At 46.1% G+C, this 21,602-nt stretch overlaps 2 protein-coding genes across 9 annotated transcripts; both read left to right on the top strand.

Annotated features, from left to right (window-relative positions):
* The first annotated feature begins 1,920 nt into the window (after window positions 1–1,920).
* On the top strand, window positions 1,921–9,615 carry TMEM220 (transmembrane protein 220). 8 transcript variants are annotated; one of them, XM_040530337.1, is made up of 8 exons: window positions 1,921–2,082; window positions 2,259–2,288; window positions 3,184–3,244; window positions 5,200–5,323; window positions 6,133–6,192; window positions 7,674–7,864; window positions 8,805–8,969; window positions 9,439–9,615. In XM_040530337.1, the coding sequence occupies exons 1-6, from the start codon at window positions 1,996–1,998 to the stop codon at window positions 7,753–7,755; spliced, it is 444 nt and encodes a 147-aa protein (XP_040386271.1). In that variant the 5' UTR covers window positions 1,921–1,995; the 3' UTR covers window positions 7,756–7,864; window positions 8,805–8,969; window positions 9,439–9,615. The 8 variants fall into 8 exon arrangements, with proteins under 8 accessions (XP_040386271.1, XP_040386268.1, XP_040386269.1 ...); XM_040530334.1 differs by having other exon boundaries at window positions 8,348–8,969; XM_040530338.1 differs by having other exon boundaries at window positions 1,924–2,082; window positions 7,669–7,864; window positions 8,348–8,969.
* A 549-nt stretch (window positions 9,616–10,164) lies between these two features.
* On the top strand, window positions 10,165–21,226 carry LOC121057162 (protein SCO1 homolog, mitochondrial). The gene is made up of 6 exons (XM_040530934.1): window positions 10,165–10,836; window positions 10,978–11,068; window positions 14,938–15,135; window positions 16,091–16,183; window positions 16,299–16,414; window positions 20,291–21,226. Exons 1-6 carry the CDS (start codon window positions 10,165–10,167, stop codon window positions 20,417–20,419), a joined length of 1,299 nt encoding a protein of 432 aa, XP_040386868.1. The 3' UTR covers window positions 20,420–21,226.
* The last annotated feature ends 376 nt before the right edge of the window (window positions 21,227–21,602 follow it).

The following is a 21,602-nucleotide window of genomic DNA, read 5'->3' as shown; positions in this document are numbered from 1 at the left end:
TTTGCTGAGCTTCAGGATGGCAGTGTGAATCAATTTAAACATCTAGAGGGATTTAATTATATTGGACATGGCCCGCTGTTATGCCTGCAGCTGCCAGCAATTGTTTAATATACAGAATAACACAATTATTATGAGCCATAAAGCCTACTCAGTGGAGCTGTAACAATGGCAGCCATTTACAAAGAGGGCTCTTACTTCTCTGTAGCATTCTCCGCAGTAATTTCATTTCTCATAACCTGCCCAAGGAAAGACTCGGTTACAAATAACAGGACAAGGTGAGCATTAATCCCCTCCACAAATGTATTCACGTGTCTTCCGCATAACAGTTCAGTGAGTACTAATTCTGTGTGGGGCTGAATGCTGCTACTGAAATCAGTGGGAGAAATGATCTGGCAGATACTCAGCTTTGGTAGATGGACACAGTAGATACCATATTTCTTAAGAACCTCCTTTCATTTTGTAAATAATTATCACTTTGGGTGATAAATGATCAGGAAATCACAGAATCACAGAATCACAGAATCGAAGGGGTTGGAAGGGACCTCGAAAGATCATCGGGTCCAACCCCCCTGCCAAAGCAGGTTCCTTAGAGCAGGCTGCCCAGGTAGGCATCCAGACGTGCCTTGAATATCTCCAGAGAGGGAGACTCCACAACCTCCCTAGGCAGCCCGTTCCAGTGCTCTGTCACCCTCACCATGAAGAAGTTCTTTCACATGTTGGTGCGGAACTTCCTGTGCTCCGTTTTGTGGCCATTGCCCCTTGTCCTATCCCCACAAACCACTGAGAAGAGGTTAGCCAAATCCCTCTGTCTCCCACACCTCAGGTATTTATACACATTGATAAGATCCCCTCTCAGTCTTCTTTTCTCCAGGCTGAACAGACCCAGGTCTCTCAGCCTTTCCTCATAGGGAAGATGCTCCAGGCCCCGTATCATCTTTGCGGCCCTCTGCTGGACTCTTTCCAGGAGATGAAGGAAATGATGAGGAAGTACTGTTTTTCTGACTAGTATCCCTTTTGTTCTCCAGACAATACAAAAAGACTGGATGTCTTCTTAAATATAAAATGAATCCTAGACTATAGGGTTGTTACAAAAATAGTGATTTAAATCCCAGTCTCCTGGCTGGGAAAATTAAAAAAAGCCTCCTTTTATCCCTGACTTGCTATTCCTCTCCTATACCTGTGGTTCTTCAACATCATCAAATTTCCAATCTGTGATACCCAGAGCTGTCTCCGTTCATGGCTTTTGGGAGAGACAAGATGCCTGTAAGAAGCTCACTGGGAATGACGTCTTTCTCTTCTGTGATGCCAGCTGTCAGCAGGCTTAGTTATTTCTACAATAGACAAAAAAAAAAATCCTGTTTCAGATACCTGCCACCAAGATTAATATAACATATGTGAATCTTTCTTCCCGGTAGGCTCTGTAGGCAAACACAGACGTGGCTGTGGCTGAGCCGGAGATGGGCATAGCTACAGCATAGCTCAGGCAGGGACCACAGGGCCCCTCTTGAAGGGTTTATGCTTTTGCATAGCTACTTAGAAGTCTTACTGCATAGGTTTTTCGTGTTTATTTCATGGGACAAAGATCTAATTTTCTTCCATATAGGAGTTTTGCAGAAACATAGCCATGATGGTGTGAAGGAGTGTCTGAACATCTCTAGCCCAACATGTCACTTGAAGCAGGATTATCACCAACACCAGATCAGGTGAGCAAGCCTCAGAAATCTCCAAGGCCAGCGATCGAACAGCCTGTCTGGCGACCTGGGGCAGGCTGCACGACCCTCCTGGTGAGGACGAAGGTCAAAACCTTCCAAGCCCAACCATTTGCGCCCCCTGCCCTTTGGTATATCATCTGACTCTAGCGAGCGGAGCGCGCCCCCGCGCCTCTTCTCCGGCCGTCCCCTCAGGGCGGCCGCTGCCAGCCCGGCAGGCGGGCCCGGGGCGGTGAATGCGCGGCTTCAGCGGCCGTCCCTGCGCAGGCGGAGGCTGGCGCCGGCCATGGCGGGCGGCAGCTCGGCGAGGCGGCTGTGGCAGCTCTGCAACCTGCTTATGGCCGCCTTCTTCGGGCTGGCGGCTGCCGTGCAGGTGAGGGCAGCGGGCGAGGGCCTGGGGCTGCCCTAGGCCGCGGTGGGCCCGGGCTCTGGTGCGACCTGAGGCAGGCCGGGGCCCCCACACGCTGCTCCCCGCCCTGTCCCGCCTGCCGAGCCCGGCCCAGCCCGCGCAGAGGTTGCAGAGGCTCAGTGTGCGTTTCCTCGCTGCAGGTGAACGACCCCGACGCCAGGCTGTGGGTGGTGAGTACGGGCTGGAGCGTGGCGCAGGGCAGAAGGCAGGTGCTGCGCTCTGCGGGGCTGTCTGCTTGGGGTTGAGGCTCAGCCCCCGGCGTGCAGAGCACCAAACCTCTGGTTCTTCCCTGCCTGGGCCCTAGGCCTCCTGACCTTGTCACCACCAGGTCTCCATCATCACCTGTGCTTGCCTTAGCTCACCTTCTGTCACCACTGACCTCAGCAGGGACCCTTGAGTCTCAGAAGAAACCTAAAGAAAACTCGCATCTCTCTGCCCACTCCTGTCATTCTCAGGCACGGGAACAGCCACCAGTGGCCCTGGATCAGTGTGAGCAGGGCTTTGAGCTGCAGGGCCCCGGGGGGTCTCTCTGTACATGTCAGGAGCTGCTGGGTGGGTGGGGATCATACCTGTCCTCTCCATGTCCATGCACACCCCGTACATCCCTTGTGCAGGTGAGCCCAGCTGGTAGTGGCGGGGTTGGGACGTGGCAGCAGAGGCTGCTTCTGCTCCCACCCAGCACAGGCAGAGGTCACGGTGCAGGGGGATGTTTCTTACAGGGGCTCTCCCTGGGGACCACACTACAGCTCAGGGCTGGTGCAGCGGGCTGGTTGGGCAGTAAGAGCTCAGGTAGGCCTGAAGCCTAGGCACAAGGGCTGGTGCTCAGCTGACCGTCTCACAGCTGTGCTGTGCAAGGATTTTGGGTGGTGAGTAAGGAAGCGCTGGCTTGCTGCTGCACTCAGAAGAGCACTAGCAGTACCAGGGCATGCCAAAGGGACAGAGTTGTACGGCTGTTCTGTGCATCTGTCAAACTGCTGTGGAAAAGAAGTGCTGGTATGGGTGACTGCTTCTGTTTCCTTACCTTCATAAACTTTGCTGTAGAGTATACTTGTGTTTCATTAACAGGTTGTCTACTTGGTGCCGGCTGCCCTTACGCTGCTTGTTGGCCTTAGCCCTTCAGTAACAGGTATAGTATTGGTGTGTAAAACAGAATCTCTGCTCAAATTTTGCCTCCAGAAAGTTTGTTTTCATTGAGTCACAGATTAAGATCAGGCTGCATGCAAACATGTCCTGCTACCTTTTTTGAGGGCAGAAAGCTGTGGTACCTGCTTCTACAAAAGCTGGTCATTGCTTTAGTACTTGTAGTTGAACTTGCTGTGAGCAAACGCAGGAGCCCTGCATAAAGGCCTGCTTCTGGGATGATCTTATCACTGCACCCTGGTTTAAGCAGTCATGGAATAAGTGGAGCACATGGAGCACAAGTCTGGGAGCACGTTCTGAACCTGTCTCTCATGTTGACCTTAGCACATAGTCTAATCAACATGGTTTCCCTGTTCCAAAGCTGTGTTTTTGCTTATCTATCTCATATAAAAGAAATTAAGCTCAGTGCAATGCTTTGAAAGAGCTAAAGGTCTTGTTTAGTATCAAGCATTAGCTGTAATACAGCTGCTCCAAAGAGCGCAAGGGCAGTGGTGGGGACACTCAGTCTATGCTATGACTGACTTTCCAACATTGCACGCTGAGGGCTAACACCATATGATGTGTTGAAAGAATTGGTCAGATCAGATTTGGTCCAGGATTCCGGAAAATTCATTTTTTTGTGTGTTTTAATCCAGTGGAGATAATTTTTAAATGACTACTCTTGATATACCCAAAGTGACTGTGTTTTAGCTGGGTGAATACTTAATCTGGATAAACTAAAACCATACTTATACCAGAAAGGAATATCCTCAAGAGTACATGTTGTTGTCACAAACCACGCCCTTACACTGTCTCACCATTCTGGGTACCTTAGGCACACAAAGCGGCAGCATTCATAAAACCAAAACCCATCTGTGATGTTGAATATTTTGGAGGAGGTTTATTTGTGTGGTAGGTGTAGCCTCAACATAATGGCATTTGGTTGGTCAAGAGAATTTGCAAGTTAAACTTACAAATTTGTTACTTGCACCATGATTTCTAAGAAATAAAATAGCACAACTGTTGTGTAATTTGACATTTGTGTAAATTCAACAAGTGATATTTATCATTCATGTCCATGGAAGACTCCGATTCAGCCTCTGCAGAGATGCAGTAAGTTCAGTTTACTGTAGGATCAGTTATGAAGTTAGGTCATACCAAGTTCTTGAATTTTGGCAGCCCATCATCTTTAACGCTTTCCCGGAGGGGTCAGTGACTAGGAAAGGCTACTTTTTACTTTGTGGTGTTTGCTGATGACATTGTTGGGATCAGATGGAGCACTGCCTGTATCATTTGCTCATCTCTCTCCCATGAGCTCTTGGGAATGAACATGGTAAACCAGAAAAATCTGTGGGTCCATTCAGATTTTTCACATCTCTTTTTCTGTCTTTAATACATCAGTCCCCAGCCCACAGGCAGAGATGTCAGTGTTCGTCATGATCACTGGTGAAAGGTTAGACAGAGGCTTATCAGGGAACCTGAAGGACGGAGCTCCCTGCATTGTGCTGGTAGCTCACTGGCGCTGCTAAGGGTTGGGAATCACTCCCTGGAGCCCTGGATCCTCCAGGAATGTGGTTTGCACTCGAGAAGGGACATTCCTTTTGCTTAAGCAAACTTCCATTTGTAATCTGTCTTGTCATCTTCTGTGCATATTGAATGCTAGAGCCTGCTTCATTTGCTAGGGTGATTAAGAAACTTTTCTTTGAGGCACTGCTGCCAAGAGGTTGCATTCCTAGGAAAACAAGACCCAAGCCCACTAGCATACAAGTCCAACGGCACTTTCTAGAAGGTTTCCCTGGTCATAAAGATGCTGGTATTAATTCTGTCTTCCTGCCTGAGATGTATGTGCTTGTTGTAGGCATCTGTTTTTTAGCAGCTCAGTTGTTTTTCAGTTCATAGGGTTGTTTTTCAGTTCACTTCATGCTACACTGCAGTTCCTGCCAGCCTATTTTTTTTTCTCAGAAAACGCGGTTTGGAGAAGTCTCTGTGACCTTCATTCTGCTGGTTGTATTTTTGGAACCATTGCTTTGGCTTGTTCTTTGTTTGCGTACACTCAAGGAAACATTTTGCATGAAGAGGAAGGCAGGTAAGTAATGAATTTTCCCTGCGTGAATTTGGTGCACCAGGCCATCTCCTTCTGGTGGGTCACTTTGATAAGCTCATCTGAGCTGTTGCAATGATGGTGTCAGTCCAGGGGAATCAACCTAGGGAGAAAGGATCACAGAGTTACAAAACAGCAATTTGTTGGACAAAAGAACTGAAAGGTGAATCCTAATTATGCCTGAATCCTACCTGACTCGGGTAGCAAGATTTAATTGCAGGGGCAGTTCTGGCTTTCAAAGACACAGCACTGGTACTGTGAAATAGCTTTGCATTCTGCTACTGGAGCTGTAGAAACAGGATTTCGTGTTAAAAACCTTTGAGGTGATACCATATCCATGCTTATCTGTCACAGGCTGCTGAGTCCTCTGAATTGCTGGGGGTTGAGAGGGAGAGAGGATTTTGCACCTGGATAATCATTTGGTTGTTTGCTGGGTGCTTGCTCAGTATAGAGGGGAAGCAGTGGCAGGTAGTGCTTCTGTTTACAGATGAATATTGGGATGTTGCTTCACTCTGTATTGAGGGAAATGTGCCACAGAATGTAAGTTTAGCAGTGGAACAAAAGTGGAAGCAGGAATTTCTGCAGCTGTATAGCTGGATCATGTGTGTTTGTAGATTTGAACTGGGAGACAAAGTTACTTAGTGTAATTATAATCCTTGTAAAATATATTGAACTTCTCCAAAGGGAGATAGCCTGTACTTCATCTATTTTTTTTGGAGGAAAGTTGTATTTTTCACAAGCAAGCAGATGTTTGCATTATTTTCTGATCTCATTTTTTTGTTGTTGTTTTTTAGAGAGTTATTTGGTCTGGTGATTATTACAATATGGATGAGTCTTTGTCGCAGTTCAGCAAAGTAAGTTTTTCTTAATCCACTTGAATGTTCATATTTAGTGACCAGCTTCTTGAAAACATGTAGGTGATTTTGGCTGCTTGTTTTTCTATTTCATATCACTGTCTAAACCTTAATCCTGAGCACAGTAGTAGTTGGTGCCTGTAGGATCCTGCACAGGTAGAAGTCTGAAGGGGGATGGGGTGGGGGGGTGGGAAAGAAAGCTTAACAAAACATTTTTTCCTGCTGCTTCTACCATAGTGAGCAGGAGGCACATTCCGTTTTTGTAAAAGGACAGCATGCTCTTTCTGTGGAACAGGCTAGTGACCATGAGCTAATGAAACTGCTAATGAAAGCTGCAAAACCATTTCTGCTCCCAATTTACAGAACTTTCCAGTGAGGGTTTGTGTACCATGGTCTGCTGCATCCTCCCAGTGCAGGCAGGGATGCAGGCAGAGCTTTCCCCTCTGGCCTCTTCGGAGAACTGTGCTACAGCAGTTTTACTAAAGTAATTCCTGTTATCTGGGAGCATGAAAAATCTCAATCTTCCAAACAGTGCTTTGTGCTGGCAAAATATACACTGTGCTCTGGGCAGAGTGCTTTTTTTCACCTGGTTTATATAGCCTGAGAAAGTGGCAGAAAACCTTTCTGCTGGCACATGGTACATCTCCAGTGAAGGGCTCTATGGGACTCTGCTGATGCAACTACAGAAGCTACATTACAGCAGCCAAAGGCTCTCTGCTGTCTTTAGCCAACCACAGCAACATGAGTGGTGGCAGTCAGATTTTAAATAGCGCCGTTGCATTTGCTTCATTGTAGGAATCCATTGGGTGGAATTCATCTGACTGCTGCAGTCTTGGTCGCTCTCTTCCCCTTTGTTTCATGGCTGTACATTTATGTGAACAAAGAGATGCGAGAATCTTGGCCAGCACACTGTAAAACTGTGATTTAATTAGGTGGGAAAATGTACATAAATATTCTGACCTTAGTGCCTCTGCTTTTTGGTTCTTAATGAAAGGTTAGTATCAGTTTGATAGGACCCAGGAATGCCTTGTTGCTTCCAACAGTGTAGCTTAGTGTTCGTCAATAGGCACCAGGAATAAATTGAAGAACATTGTCAAATCCAAGTGGAGAATTTTTCTATGGAAATTATTGTTCAGCCTGCTTCTTCACATGTTTTCAAAGCACTGTTGACCTGATGAGTGTGCCAATGTTAATTATTCAAAATATTCTGGCATCCCTGGTCCACACTCTCCTCCCATGTTGTACCTTGGGAAAGCTACTGTTCAGTAACATAAGGGAAAAGTATACCAATCACTTTGTTTCAATAAATGACTTTTTATAGCTGTAAAACTTCCAAGGTATTCACCTGGATAGTCCACTGAGATTCTCTGAAAGATTAAGCAGTCTGTATTTCTGTTCCTACACTAAAATCTTATGTGTAAAATCAATATATCTAAATCAATGTTTTTATTATCTTTGTGATTACTGTTTTGACAGAGTAGTAAATTCTATTTTTCTAAAGAAAATCCAGTGAAAACTTTATTTTCTGTGAGATGCATGCTTGACTGCCACCAGCAGACATAGTCACTGTCACAACTCGCAGAATTTCTGGTCCTGGAAATCAGAACCCATGCAGCAACTCAGAGACAGTAACCATGCTCCATCATCACTAATCCTGGAGAAGAAAGCACAGGTGAGTGTGCTGGACACTCAAGCTGGCAGGGTGTGAGCCAGCATGGGTTCAGATGCAGCACAGCACCATGCTTTAAGTCATCCCAAGTCAGGGCTTGTTAGGTCGATACTGCTGCAGGCTAACATGGCTGGGCACACGTAGATCCCAGCTGGTGTATCTGCAGCATTACATGATGCCATAGTCTTCCTGCTTTAATTTATATTATTTTTATTTTTAAGCTTGGGCCTCCCTGTGCTGTGTTCTGACATAGCATAGATGGTGTCCATTTTTCTTGGGCTTTTCTTTTTTAAAAATTACTTGAGCTTTTTGAAGCAATGTTAAGTCCACAGGGTGGACTTTTCTACTAGACTCAAGACATACAAAAATGTAAACGCTTCTACGCAGGTACAATTTTGCATGCTTTAAATCTGACATATATAATATATAGAAATCGGAAAAAAAAACACCAAAACACCGAACAACTAGTGATTTTTTTTTCCACAGTAAGTAACAATCTGTTCAAGATTGGGTGGTTCAAGTCAACATTCTGCATTCAAGTATATTTATTTCAGACACAGTTACTGGCCTTCTCTATTCTCCAAGAAGAAACTAAGTCTGGTTTCTTACAGAAGTATAATTTTTAGAATTCTGTATCTGAGAGAAAAACATAAGTTAAAGCTGTAAGGATCAGCTGTGTAGATCTTTCTACAAGCAAAGAATATGCTGGATCCCATACTTTTTAGTCTGACTACTTCCTGAAGAACAATTTGTATATGTATGCTTACCGTTTTTAGAAATACATAACTCTGTCTGAAATTCTGCCCCTTCCCTTTAATACCATTTTATCATCATAGACATAAATAGTTCCAAAGGCATTGCTTTCTGGTGGAGTTTCAATAATCCCCTCCAAAGTCAGATGATGAACACCATGTGAGTCTAAACAATAGCCACCATCATGCAGGTGTCCTGCAAGAAAGCAGACGACGCATTGATGAGAGTGTATGACAGAAAGCGCATCTTCGTAATTCCACGCTAAACAAACTTTGTCTGAAGCATCTGGATGAATGGGCAGATGACCTGCAGATGAGAGGGAAAGAAGAAGAGTTACTTAAAGCACGTAACAATGGTCAGTGCAGACCCCTCCATCTTTTGGGATTCTCTATAAAAGCAACAGAGTCACTTTGGTTTACAGCCCAGGGAAAATCGGAGCATCTGTAGAGCTCTAGTATTTCATTTCTTTCAAATATTTTTCATTTTCTTCTTTATGTATATCAGAATATTAAGTCTCCTCTCAGCAATACTAAGTGATAGTGCAAGATCACTTCCGGTTTGTCACTCAGTCTAAATGAGTATGTTTAACATACCAAACTCTGCCTCCAGACAAGCTGCTTTCATTGGTGGGAAGTTCAGACTTCTACCTGTACCCAGCAAGCTCACCTGAGTCTGAGACAGGGTAGCTATTCTCCAAGTTCACAGGTTACATACGTACCTATGGCACTATATGTTTTCCTCAGTTAACTTACAACTTTTGTTTTTTAATTATATCCCCCGTATCCACATACCCATAACTACAACTTTTTCTTGGTTTTCATCAGAGAACTTGAGAACTTCATCGAACCAGTCCAGCTGGGTTTGGCTAAATCCTCCATTAAACTCTACAAACTGAGGTTCTTTGAGCCCTGCAATGAAGAAGAACGTTAGGCATACGTGCATACACCTACTGTAACTTCCTTATGTACTTTTACTTCTGTAAATCTACGTATGAGAAATGGTTTATTCTTAGAGCTTCCTTTTTGTACATCTCGGATCAGAACCGCAGCCTCCTCGGACAGACGAGAGAAAACAGTTACTGTTGGGGTGGGGGTCGGCCATATCGCACGCACAGCATTTCCACTTGTGTCCCTGCATGCTGTCGCGGCTGGGGTGGCCTCCGCTCGACACGGCCGCAGCACCCGCGCTAGCAGGTAGGTGCCTTCCGTGCTGGTGCCGCAGGACACGCGACGCGACACGAACCCATCTAAAAAGCCTGAGAGCAGCACGACAGGTAGGGGGGAAGCGCCTGCATACGCCCAGAGCTCTGCCCGGCTCACTCCCGGCCGGAGCCCGGGGACAGGCGCCGGCCCCCCGAGCACCGCCCCGGCGTGAGGCGCCCGGCGGGACCTGCCTGCCGGGCTGTTGAGGTTCTCGTTGGGGTTCTTCTCCCTCAGCCGCCGCAAGGACTCCCGGTGGCGGGGGCTGGCCGGGTCCCTGCCCAGCACGCTCAGGTCGTAGCCGTCGAGCAGGACGAAGCGGAGGCGCGGGGCCGGGCTGAAGTGGTAGGCATGGCAGTCCCCGGGCGGCCCGGCGGGCGGCCCGGCGGCGGGGGCGGCGGCGGGGCGGCTGTTGAGGCCGCTGCTTGCCAGGCGGTTCCGGCAGAAGTTGTACAGCTCGTGGTTGCCCCAGGCGTGGTGCACCGGCACCGGCAGCCGCCGCAGCGCCGCCAGCACCCGCTCCAGAGCGCCCTCGGCCGCGCCGCGCCGCGCGTTGACGCCATCGATGCAGTCGCCCAGCTGCAGCACGAAGGCGAGCGGCGGCTGCTCGGCTGCCCACGCCTCCACGGCGGCCCGCAGCAGGCGGAGGCTGTGCCGGTAGTACCGCCGCCGGCGCCCCCAGAAGTCGCAGCCGTCCTCCTCGTCTGCGTACTGGATGTCCGCCACCACCCCGAAGGAGACGCGCGGCGCCGCCTCCATCGCGGCCGCCGGGGCCGGAAGGGGAACGGGAAGGGGAGGGACGGGGCGGGCGGCAGCATGGCGGTGGCGCTGCGCTGCTGGCGGCTCTCGCGGCACTGGCGCCTCCCGGCTGGCGCCGGTTTCGCGGCCCTGGCCTGGGGGAGCGGCCGGGCGGTGCGGCTGCCGGCCCGCGGGGCTCTGCCCGTGCCCGTGCCCGTGTCCGGCAGCCGCTCCCTGTCCCGCCTGCCGCCGGGGAGCGGCCAGCGGGCGGCCCCGCAGAGGAGGGTGAGTGGGGGCGCCGCGGGCGGGGGGCGCGGGCAGGATCCCCCGGAAGGGCCCCCGCGGCCCCGCTTCTCCCGGCCTCTGCCCCGCGCTCCCCCCGCCGGGCCTCCGGGCCAAGGTGCTAAAAAGCTTTTTCTCCAGTAGCTGGTGTCCTGGCGGTCGCTGGTGGCCACCTTCATCGTGTGCGGAGGGCTGCTGGTGGCTATGAAAAAGATGAAGAAAACGAAGGAGGAGAGTGAGTGTTTGCACAGCCCGGTGATGTCCCCACAGGGTGGGCGGTTGTGTCCTGCTGTTTCTTGCCTTTTTCCAAATTGCTTCTTGTTAGGGCAAAAAAGCATTCAACTGATTTTACTCATTGCAGTATCCAGCTGTAGTTAAATCTGAAGTACTTCTATACCATAGGCTCATAGGACAGTTTGCGTTGGAAGGGACCTCAAAGATCACCTAGTTCCAACCCCCCTGCCATGGGCAGGGACTCCATGAGGTTGCTCAGGGCCTCATCCAGTGTCGTCTTGAACACCTCCAGGGATGGGGCATCCACAACCTCTCTGGGGCAACCTGTTCCAGTGCCTCACCACCCTCTGAGCGAAGAATTTTCTCCTAACCTTTGATCTAAATCTCCCCTCTTTTAGTTTAAAACCATTTCCCCTCATCATGTCAATATCTGGTTGAGCAAAGAGTCACTCCATCTTTTTTATAAGCCCCCTTCAAGTACTGGAAAGTTGTGACGAGGTTACCCTGGAGCCTTCTCTTCTGCAGGCTGAACAGCCCCAGCTCTCTCAGCCTTTCTTCATAGAAGTGCTCCAGCCCCTTGATCATCTTTGTCACCCTACTCTGGACCCGCTCTAACAGCCCCACATCCTTCTTGTGCTGGAGGCCCCAGACCTGGATGCAGGACTCCAGATGGGGCCTCACCAGGGCAGAGCAGAGGGGGACAATCACCTCCCTCCCCTGCTGCCCACCCCTCTGTTGATGCAGCCCGGGATGCAGTTGGCCTTCTGGGCTGCAAGCGTGCACTGCCAGCTCGTGTCAAGCCTTTCATCCACCAGAATCCCCAAGTCCTTCTCTGCAGGGCCGCTCTCAGTGAGTTCTTCCACACTGTGCTCATGCCTGGGATTGCCCTGACCCATGTGCAGCTCCTTGAACTTGGACTTGTTGAACCTCATTAGTTTCATGTGGGCTCACTTCTCTGGCCTGTCCAGGTCCCTTTGGATGGCACCCCTTCCTTCTGTTGTATCAGCTGCACCACTCAGCTTGGTGTCATCTCCAAATTTGCTGAGTGCACTCGATCCCACTGTCTATGTCATTGATGAAGATATTAAACAGTACTGGTCCCAGGACAGACCCCTGAGGGGCACCACTCCTCACTGGCCTCCACCTGGACATAGAAACATTGACCACCACTGTCTGGGTGCGACCTTTAAGCCAACTCCTTATTGACTGAATGGTCCACCCACAAAATCCATCTCTCTTCAATCTGGAGACCAGGATGTCATGTGGGACCATGTGAAAGGCCTTGCAGAAGTCCAGGTAGATCACATTGATCGGTCATCCTTTGTCAACTGATGGAGTCACTCCATTGTAGAAAGCCACCAGATTGGTCAGGCACATTTACCCTTGGTGAAGCCATGCTGGCTGTCTCAGACCACCTCTTTGTCTTACATATGCCTCAACACTGCTTCCAGGAGAATTTTTTCCATGATCTTGCCAGGCAAAGTTGAGGTTCACTGGTCAGTAGTTCCTCACGTCCTCCTTTCTGCCCTTTTTAAAAAAAGAGAGTGATGTTTCTCTTTTTCCAGTCACCAGGGACTTCATCTGACTGCCAGGACTTTTCAAATAGGTGGTCTCCAACCTGCTCTTCACTTACAGTGGGTGGGACTCTGCTCCCCCAGCCTCCATCTACAGGTTCAGGAAAATGAACGACATGGGAAGCCTGACTGACAGTGAAGACTGAGGCAAAGAAGTTGTTGAGTACCTCAGCCTTCTCCATGTCTGTCATTACCAGTTCACTCTTCTCATCCATCAGAGGGGATACACTCTCCTTGGCCTTTCTTTTCTGAGCAATGTACCTATAGAATCCCTTCCTGTTATTCTCTGCATCCCTTGCCAAGCTCTGTTCCATCTGTGCCTTGGCTTTCCTGATCCCATCCCTGCACATCCGGACCACATCCCTGTACTCTTCCCAGGCCACGTGTCCCTGCTTCCACTGCCTGTGCATTTCTTTCTTGCACCTCAGTTTGACCAGCAGGTCCTTGCTCAGCCATCCTGGTTGTCTGCCCTCCCTGCCTGCTTTTTTACGCAGGGGGATGGAGAATTCTTGTGCTCTAAGGAAAACATCCTTAAAGAGTCTCCAGCTCTGCTCAGCTCCTTTGTCCCTAAGGACAGTGTTCCAGGGGATCTCAGCTACTAGGTCTTTAAATAGCTTGAAGTTTGCTCTTCGGAAGTTCAGGGCCCTGACTTTGCTCTTTGCCAGGCCTGTATTCCTCGAGATCGCAAACTCAACCAGGGCATGGTCACTGCGGCCCAGACTGCCTCCAATCTTGACCTCTTTAATGAGCTCTTCCATGTTGGTGAGCACCAGGTAAAGTAACGCTTCTCCTCTGGTTGATTTGTCTAGTACCTGGACCTGGAAGTTATCGTCAGTGTACTCTAGGAATCTTCTGGATTGCTCACAGCCTGCTGTGTAGTTTTCCCAGCAGACATCCAGGTGGTTGAAGTCCCCCATCAGGATGAGAGCGTGTGAGTGCGATGCTTCTTGTAGTTGAAGCAAGAATGCCTCGTCCACAGGCTCCCGTTGATCAGGCGGCCTGTGGTAGACCCCAACCACTAGCTGTCCTTTATTGGTGTGGTCCTTAACTCTCACCCATAAGCTCTCAACCTGTCTGTGGCTGTTTCTCAGGGGCAACTCTTCCCAATCAATTCCTTCCCTAGTGTAGAGGGCAACACCCCCTCCCTTCCTTCCCTGTCTATCCCTTCTGAAGAGTTTGTAGCCCTCTATTCAAATGTTCCAATTATGTGATCCATCCCACCATGTTTTGGTGATAGCAATCAGGTCATATTTGTCTAATTGCACCATGGTTTCCAATCCCTCTCGCTTGTTTCCCATGCCGCGTGCATTGGTGTAGAGGCATTTCAGCTGGGCAATCAGTGGTATTGCGTTTCTAGAGCCCTCCCTGATTGCATTGGGACAAGTCACAAGTATTTCCCTGCCGTTACTTAGAGTGATAGTGTTCTCAGGTATGCTTTCTTCGCCCAGAGCTGCATACTTTTCTCCCACCACATCTAGTTTAAAGCCCTCCTGATAAGCCCAGCCAGCTTACTGCCCAGAACTCTCTTGCCCGTTCTGGACAGCTGTGCCCCATCCAGCATCAGCATGCCTGATCCCTCAAAAGCACTTCTGTGGTCATAGAACCCAAAACCTTGGGCATGGCACCAGCCTCTCAGCCAAAATGAGAAAAAATTGAAATATTTTAAAATAGAAAAATAGAAAAATTAAAGACTAAGTATTTAAAAACTCTTATATGTGCTTTTGCTATTACTATTTACATTTACTTACACGCTACTGAGAGTAGATACATTATACATAAAACCACAAAGGGGAGAGGAGAAACTTGTCTTTTGTCATAGGCACAGATGGGGAGGTGGGGTTTCTTGGACACCTTGGTTTTTAAGTCTATGACTTCTGCGTGTGTTTCACTATTCTGCAGTAACTGCTTATGTTTTTATTTTTGCGTTTTTTTTCACGTTCATTGAAACTCAGAGATAGTACAACTTTTAGGATATATTCACTTTGTGAAGGATGACAGTTTTCCGATTTCATACCAACTCGGGCCACGTACCTGTCTATCTCATGTACCTTTGATGACAATATGACAATCAGATGATGATTTTATGAGATTAGAGATTATTACATTTCAAATGAAGTTATCTCTGGCTAAATTTGGTACACGTTGTCTAAAATCAGACACACTGCTTGGAAGTCTTGTCTGTGTTGGACTTGTACACAGACTTCTCACCCAACTCCTGATGGCGTCACAGACTCTCCTGTGGGTGGGGACAGGGATTGTGGCATGGAAGTTCATGATCTCTTGTTGTTTCCTGTAGAGCTGGAGAAAGAACGAAACCGAGGCATTGGGAAACCGCTGCTGGGAGGGCCCTTCTCACTTGTAAACCATGAGGGACAGCCCAAGACCAACAAGGACTACCTCGGCCAGTGGGTGCTGATCTACTTTGGCTTCACACACTGCCCTGACATCTGCCCTGATGAACTTGAGAAAATGATTGAAGTGGTAGATGAAATTGGTATGGGAATTCAGTTCACAGAGCCATCTTTTTTATAGGAGGCTAAGGTTTATTGTGGTAAAATGTTGCATGTGGTAATAAGTGATGATCTTCTTTACAAAATGCTAATTAATATTCAGTAGTTGAATTAATTGCTCAATGATATATAAATCAATCTTCCAGCCACTAGGATCTGATGTTTAGGGCATGACAGCACTGACCTTTCTGGAACAGAGAATTTCTATTTAATAAAATATGACAGTGGCAGGCTACAGTGGAGGAGGTTACAGTGCCATTGTAGACTGCATTTTTGTCAAGAGGTTGTAGGGTATATTAGGCACTTTTTTCCTCTATTTTATTAATTCTGATAACAAATCTTTCTGAGAGTCTTTTCTGAAAATGACTGCACTGTGAAACAGAGGTTGGGGGAAGGGTATGTGGAAGAGATGTTTTTTCAGCCTACGCTCTCTCTCTGAAGAGTTGCACAACAGGGATAGTAGGGGATAGTAGGAACCAAGCAGGTGGCAGGGTTGACTAAAATGTAGAAAATATAGAAGAAGGTATGAGTGGAACATGAGGGAAAGATCCTGAATCGTGTCTTCATCTGGCCTCTCGTTCCATCATCACAGGTGTGCTTTCAACCATTGAGCCTTCATCTCTCTATTTTGCACTGGCATTTCCTGCATCAGAGCCAATTTGTCATTTGTCCTAAGCAGGGCACACTATCCAGCTAGGAGAGCTGGAAGTGTAGCTGCACCCAGCACAAGCAGAGAGTGTTGGTTTTCATGGCATTTGTTTCTTTCAGAGTTTGTATTATATAAATTAAGGTACACAAAATGGCCTTTTTACTTTGCCACTTGGGGTGGACTTGGGTGGATGTTATGGTAACTTGCCTGTGACCTTGTTTGAAGGGAGAAAAGGAAACGACTTTCAGCTTGCTAAGAAAAATTGTAATTGTTAATGTTTCTGATTACAGATAGAATTCCATCTTTGCCTAATCTGACCCCACTCTTCATCACCATTGATCCTGAGAGGGACAATGAAGAAGCCATTGCCAGATATGTTAGAGGTACCATTTTTTTTCCTACATTGATGTCTTATAACATGTAATAAAGAGTACTGAAAAGGAGGATCCTGATAGGATTCTTTTCACTGAAGTTTCTAAACACCTTCTTTCTCTGTAGAATTTTCTTCGAAGCTGATTGGATTGACTGGTAGCAAAGCACAGATTGACCAAGTGGCCAAAGCTTACCGTGTGTATTACAGTGAAGGTCCCAAAGATGAAGACAACGATTACATAGTGAGTAAATATAGGGTGTTTACCTAATGAACGACTTTGGTTAAGAACAGGATAAAGATTTTAAACAAAAGACAGCTGTTGTAATCTTGCTGAAGCCCTCTGTGACAGAGGCCTGTTGCACCTATGTGTTGAGTTTTAGAGGTCTCAGTCAGAATTGAGGCTCCCTCTTTACAAACTTAGAACCTCACTGAAATACAGTTCTAAAAGCACACGGTCCAGTTTCTTCATGCAGAATACCATACAAGCTACCAAGCCTTGTGATGAGTTGAACCTTTTTTTCATCATGTAACATTTTTGTCTGGCTGTTTTCCCGTGTGCTCCAAAGTGAAAATGGAACTGGGGAATTACGGCAATAGGAAGAGGAAGAAACGAGAGGAAAGTGAGTAACAACTTACTCCCTGCCAAACTGAGACCAAGAAGCAGGGTTTTCCTGGCATGACACTTGGATGATGCAAAGTCTGCCTGCAAATAATGTGGGAATCTTCCTCCTGTGTCAAATGACCTGGAAGAGAAAGCATGTTAATGCTAAAGTAAGTGGGAGTAAATTACATAGAGTGATAGTGGGAAAAGGGAAACTGAGGTTTATGTAAGACTAAACTGGGTAGTCAAAATCTTACTTTTTGGAAGTGAATGGGACTGGTTATAGGGGCTCTGAGCTACTGCCAAGGCCTTCCGCGCTTGCCACATCCTGAGCAGACTGGAAGAGTGAAGTAGGTTCAAGTGATGTGACAGGTGAGGATACACATTACATGATCATGTTTTCTTCTTTACAAGAACTGAAGGGCATCAGAGAAAACAAAAAACAGATTCTAAAGGAAAGGTGATGTTTTTCGTTGAAATGAGCTGGTGAGAAGTGTAATCCCTTGCCGCAGATGCAACTGGTAGAAGTTTACATGAGCCCACAAGGAGACTTGATTATTCTTTGAAAAAAAAATATGAAATGGATGTAATTTATGCTTCGTTGAGGAGGCTTGTGAGCTAAAAATGTTTGGAAACTGGCAGATAATGTGGGGAAATAGCATTTTCTGGGGCCTGTGCTGGTTTTATATTCTTCTTTAAAACAACCATTTTTTGCCACTATTTGAGGTAGAATGCTAAGGCAGATTGTTTTGGGTCTGATCCAGTAATCCTATTCTTACTCTGGTTTAAAACTACCTGACTGCAGCAAATAAATTATGCATGTGGACAAAAAAACTGGTGGAACAGAAAAAGTGATACATAGAAAGAAAAAGTAAAAGCAACACATGATCTCAGTAAAGAGTCACAGTGGTAATAGGCACTGATCTGGGTTACTAAAAAGGGTGTGATGTGGGACATTAAGGACTGGCTTTCACTTATGGGCAGCTCAGAAGCTGCAGAAGTGTGTGTCTTAAGATACTGTATTTGTATGGAAGGAGGAGCTCAGTGGGGAAATTTAACACCAATTTTAATCAATCTACTGTCTGTCTGAAGATACTGCCTAAAACAGACTTATAAAACATGGTTGATGGGGATACAAGAATGTGTTATAGGAGAAGGATTGGCAAAGGATGTGGACTCAGAAGAGGGAAAGAATCTGTAGAATCTGACATTAAATGAGTAAATAGAATCTGTGAAAAGTTGGAAAGAAGCCACAAAAGCTGAAGGAGGGCTGCTGTTTATGAATTAAACCACACATAAATTCTCACAAACCACACCTGGTCTTCAGCATGATCATAGTGGGGAAGTACAGGAGTCTCACCAAAGAAAATAATTGTTAGATGAGAGCAGCTTCAAGGGAAGCTGGAGGGTGAAACAAAAGAGGAGAATGTGACTAGAGATATAACAAATTATGAGGAAGTTTTCATGGTCCAGAGGGAACAGAGCTATGCTGTGCTATGGTTGTGCTAAGTACCTGGGAGCCTTGTGAGTGTGCGAATAGCAGAAGAGGACATTGAGGAAGAAAGGCCCATGAATCGGGAGCAGGAGAGCAGCCTAAGAGCTTGAGTCGGGTGTGGTGCCACAGAGGAATGGTATGCGCGTGTCTCTACAGGTTTTGTCACAGGCTTCTGCTTTTGATAGGCAGTGAGCTCTCTGTATTCAGTGCAGGAAGGCCAGAGGATGCAGGTCTCTCTGAAACAAACTGGAAAGAGGATAACAGTAATAGCAGATCTGGGAGGGAGAACTTGAGTCTGTTTTTGTGTCTACCTGTGACTTATCCAGGTAATTATTACTCTAATTCCTTTCATTAAAGATGGATTTTTTTCTACATTCTGTCTTGCAAGGACTGGTCTTGCCAGTCAGTGACTAAGACTGATGTAGGAGCGAGTGCTGTGTCCTCTGCATGCTGCTGGGAGGTGGGGAAGAGGTCCAGTGCAGCCAATTATTCTCTGCTTGTTTTGACTTGAGAAGAACATTGAGATGAATATTTAAGAAGTATGTTTTCTAGTTGTCTATTTGCATTGTTCAAGTATTATTTGAATATTACTAGTTCCTATGTAATAATTTCAATTTTCTAAGTTTTAATGCCAGAGTATCTAATTTTATTCTTTATTCAGTTGTTTAGAAGATTGCATTTAAAATCAGATGATGACCTCATGTGCATCCATACAGTGGTAATGGGGCAGACTTCATGCACAGCTTGGAAAAACAGTGATCTTTCGCACATGAACAGCATGCCCTCCTGACTGTACTTAATCTTCCAAAGGCCAGGGAGTTCAGATGCTCTGAGCAGGCTACCTGTATTTTTTTTTTGTTAGTTTCCAGTTGAAGGGCTATAGGATCTGAATTATGATTCAGATCCTTTTTAAAAGGTCCTGGTACTTGATTATATCTTGAATATTTGATACTCTAAAGCAATATATTTCAATTAAACATGTCAATAGAACTTTAAGAACCATTACTTTGATGACAGAAATGCTATCAAATTTAACATGTCCTTTTAGCTTCTTATGCTGGAAATACCCACAGAATTTCTTGATTTCAAACACAGGCATGGCCTTAGTACGTGAGTATATCTCTTATATAGTGAGATATACTCATGTGAGTATATAGTGAGTATATCTCATATATTATGTATTCACTGGTGCAATCACAGATTCATGGCCTCTATTTTCAGTATATTGTCTTTACTCATAAAGATGCTGTCATAGGTGTAGACCATATTTTCAGTGGTGTATTTAAGGTACTTAAAATGGAATTGCTTTTTATATAAATCCGATTGGAATACCTCAAGCATTCAAACAACAGTTACTTTTAAATCGGGGGGGGGGGGGGGGGGGGAGCTATTTCAGATTCTTTCCCGCTATCTCTGCTCAGACCCCTTGTGATGTTTGCAGTTACCATCACATGGAGACAGTAGAGGGAGCCCCCTACCAGCTCATGGTATTTATCTGTGTATCAACTCCACTGTGTGTAACTCCTGTATCCTGGTGATGCTCTCGGTCCTTTTGTTTGCACAGACAGCGAACTTGCTTGAATGAAGCATCTCCATTTATACTGGATTTACATGATACGAGCAGTAGGAAGCCTGAATTGTGGGGGTTGTGGAGCATTAGGAGAAGTAGAAGAAAACTGGGAAAACTGAGGGGGAAAGACCACTAGACTGAACCTTCCTCATGTTTTCCCTAGCCCTGTCTGTGCTGAAGGAAGGGTGCCTGCAGCTTAGGGAAGATTTTCCTGTATACAGTATTCTTTCATGCATCCTGAGTATGTAACTAGTTTTCTCCATTTATTTTGTTATGTAGAACAATAAGAGGTGACCAAAGTGATGCTAAGGTTTTCTTTATCTTACTTTAGCTTGCTGGCAAGAAGTCTTGTCAGACAGCTAATTGAAAGGCTGAATGGGGTACTGTTACTGCTGACTTTGAGAGATGTGCAGGATCTTTTTTTACTAAACAGCGATGTGCTTTCTTGCAGGTGGATCACACAATAATAATGTATCTCCTTGGGCCAGATGGTGACTTTGTGGACTATTATGGACAGAATAAGAGGAGTGCTGAGATTTCTGCTTCTATTGCTGCACACATGAGAAAATACAGATCATAAAACACAAAGTTTTCAAAGATTGATGGTGACATCAGCTGTAGATTTGGCTTGAATTGGGCATTGTATTCAGTGTTCACTCAGAAGTATACAAGTGTAATGTTCTCTCACCACATGCCTCCTTACTTCCAAATAAGAAAGGCAACAGCACTCCTGCAAAATACCATTATCAAAAATCCATATACAGTCTCCCCCATGGATATTTGCAGGGAGATCTGGGCTACAGAGTGAAATTCAGGACTTCTTGGAAACAATCTTGGGAGCAAGAGAGAAAACATTTCATTTCTGAAGAACACCTGTATCGCTTGTAGAATTAGTTGGTATCTCTTGGCCAGACATCAGCAAAGGATGGTTACTTGAAAAGCCGTGTGGGTCATTGCAACCCCAGAGGACCTTTGCCTTTTTTCCTGCACTGTTTTGTTTTCTGGGAGAGACACTTACAATATTGTAAAGAGAGAGTCCTTTATATAGGCTGAGAAGATGAAGAGCGTTGAAAGCATCAGCAGCTTCCATGTATGGGATCAGCCTTGTAATGTGACCTATCTTCCTCATTTGAATGCAGAAATGAAATGATTTTTTTTTTCTTGGTGTTTTCTCCAAGCAAACACTGATAGCTTCTATGGAAATGAATAATGGGTTGCAAATAGATTTTTTTCTTGATCTAAATAATTTTATGCGTAGTCAGCCTGATTGCGTTTTGTTGAATAATGAAGTGAGGAGGATGATGGGCATTTGTATCCATCCATAGGACCATCAATCAGATAAATTTTATGCAGTGCATCATTTGAAAATAAAGATTGCTTTATAGAATTATCGCGTTCTAAGCTTTGCAGGAATCACCTTCCAGTAGAGGAAAGAGTGACTGTAGTGTGTGTCTGGTATTCTTCTGCACACAGGGACAACATTAGAAGAGACCCCAGCCTGTATCACCTGTTTTTTAGTGCTAGAGGGGTTTATGCAAAAAAGGGTCTCATTTCCAGAGTGATTGTGAGGCGTCTGTTTTCTTTTCTTTTTCCTTGGTTTAATGATACTCCATTATCAGTCAAATCAGACTTCTGAATGCTGGTCAGACCTCATATACTTAATGTGTTTTATCTCTTTTCCGAAAGTAGTGTTAATCTATAGTGGTACAACTCATTTCATAAGTTGGATGTGCTCGTTTTTGTGCTAGCTCAACATCAGAAAA

The sequence above is a fragment of the Cygnus olor genome, chromosome 18 (genome assembly GCF_009769625.2).
Source record: "Cygnus olor isolate bCygOlo1 chromosome 18, bCygOlo1.pri.v2, whole genome shotgun sequence".
Lineage (NCBI taxonomy): Eukaryota > Metazoa > Chordata > Aves > Anseriformes > Anatidae > Cygnus > Cygnus olor.
This window is presented reverse-complemented; position numbering and strand designations above follow the sequence as displayed.

Bases quoted from the DNA above. Each gene is read 5' to 3' on its own strand.
- TMEM220 (XM_040530331.1), top strand. From the start codon at position 1,996: ATGGCGGGCGGCAGCTCGGCGAGGCGGCTGTGGCAGCTCTGCAACCTG. The intron at 3,245-5,199 runs GTATAGTATTGG...TTTTTTTCTCAG, and splicing joins CCTTAGCCCTTCAGTAACAG to AAAACGCGGTTTGGAGAAGT. The intron at 6,193-6,987 runs GTAAGTTTTTCT...GCTTCATTGTAG, and splicing joins CTTTGTCGCAGTTCAGCAAA to GAATCCATTGGGTGGAATTC.
- LOC121057162 (XM_040530934.1), top strand. From the start codon at position 10,165: ATGGCAGTCCCCGGGCGGCCCGGCGGGCGGCCCGGCGGCGGGGGCGGC. The intron at 16,184-16,298 runs GTACCATTTTTT...CTTTCTCTGTAG, and splicing joins CATTGCCAGATATGTTAGAG to AATTTTCTTCGAAGCTGATT. The intron at 16,415-20,290 runs GTGAGTAAATAT...GCTTTCTTGCAG, and splicing joins ATGAAGACAACGATTACATA to GTGGATCACACAATAATAAT.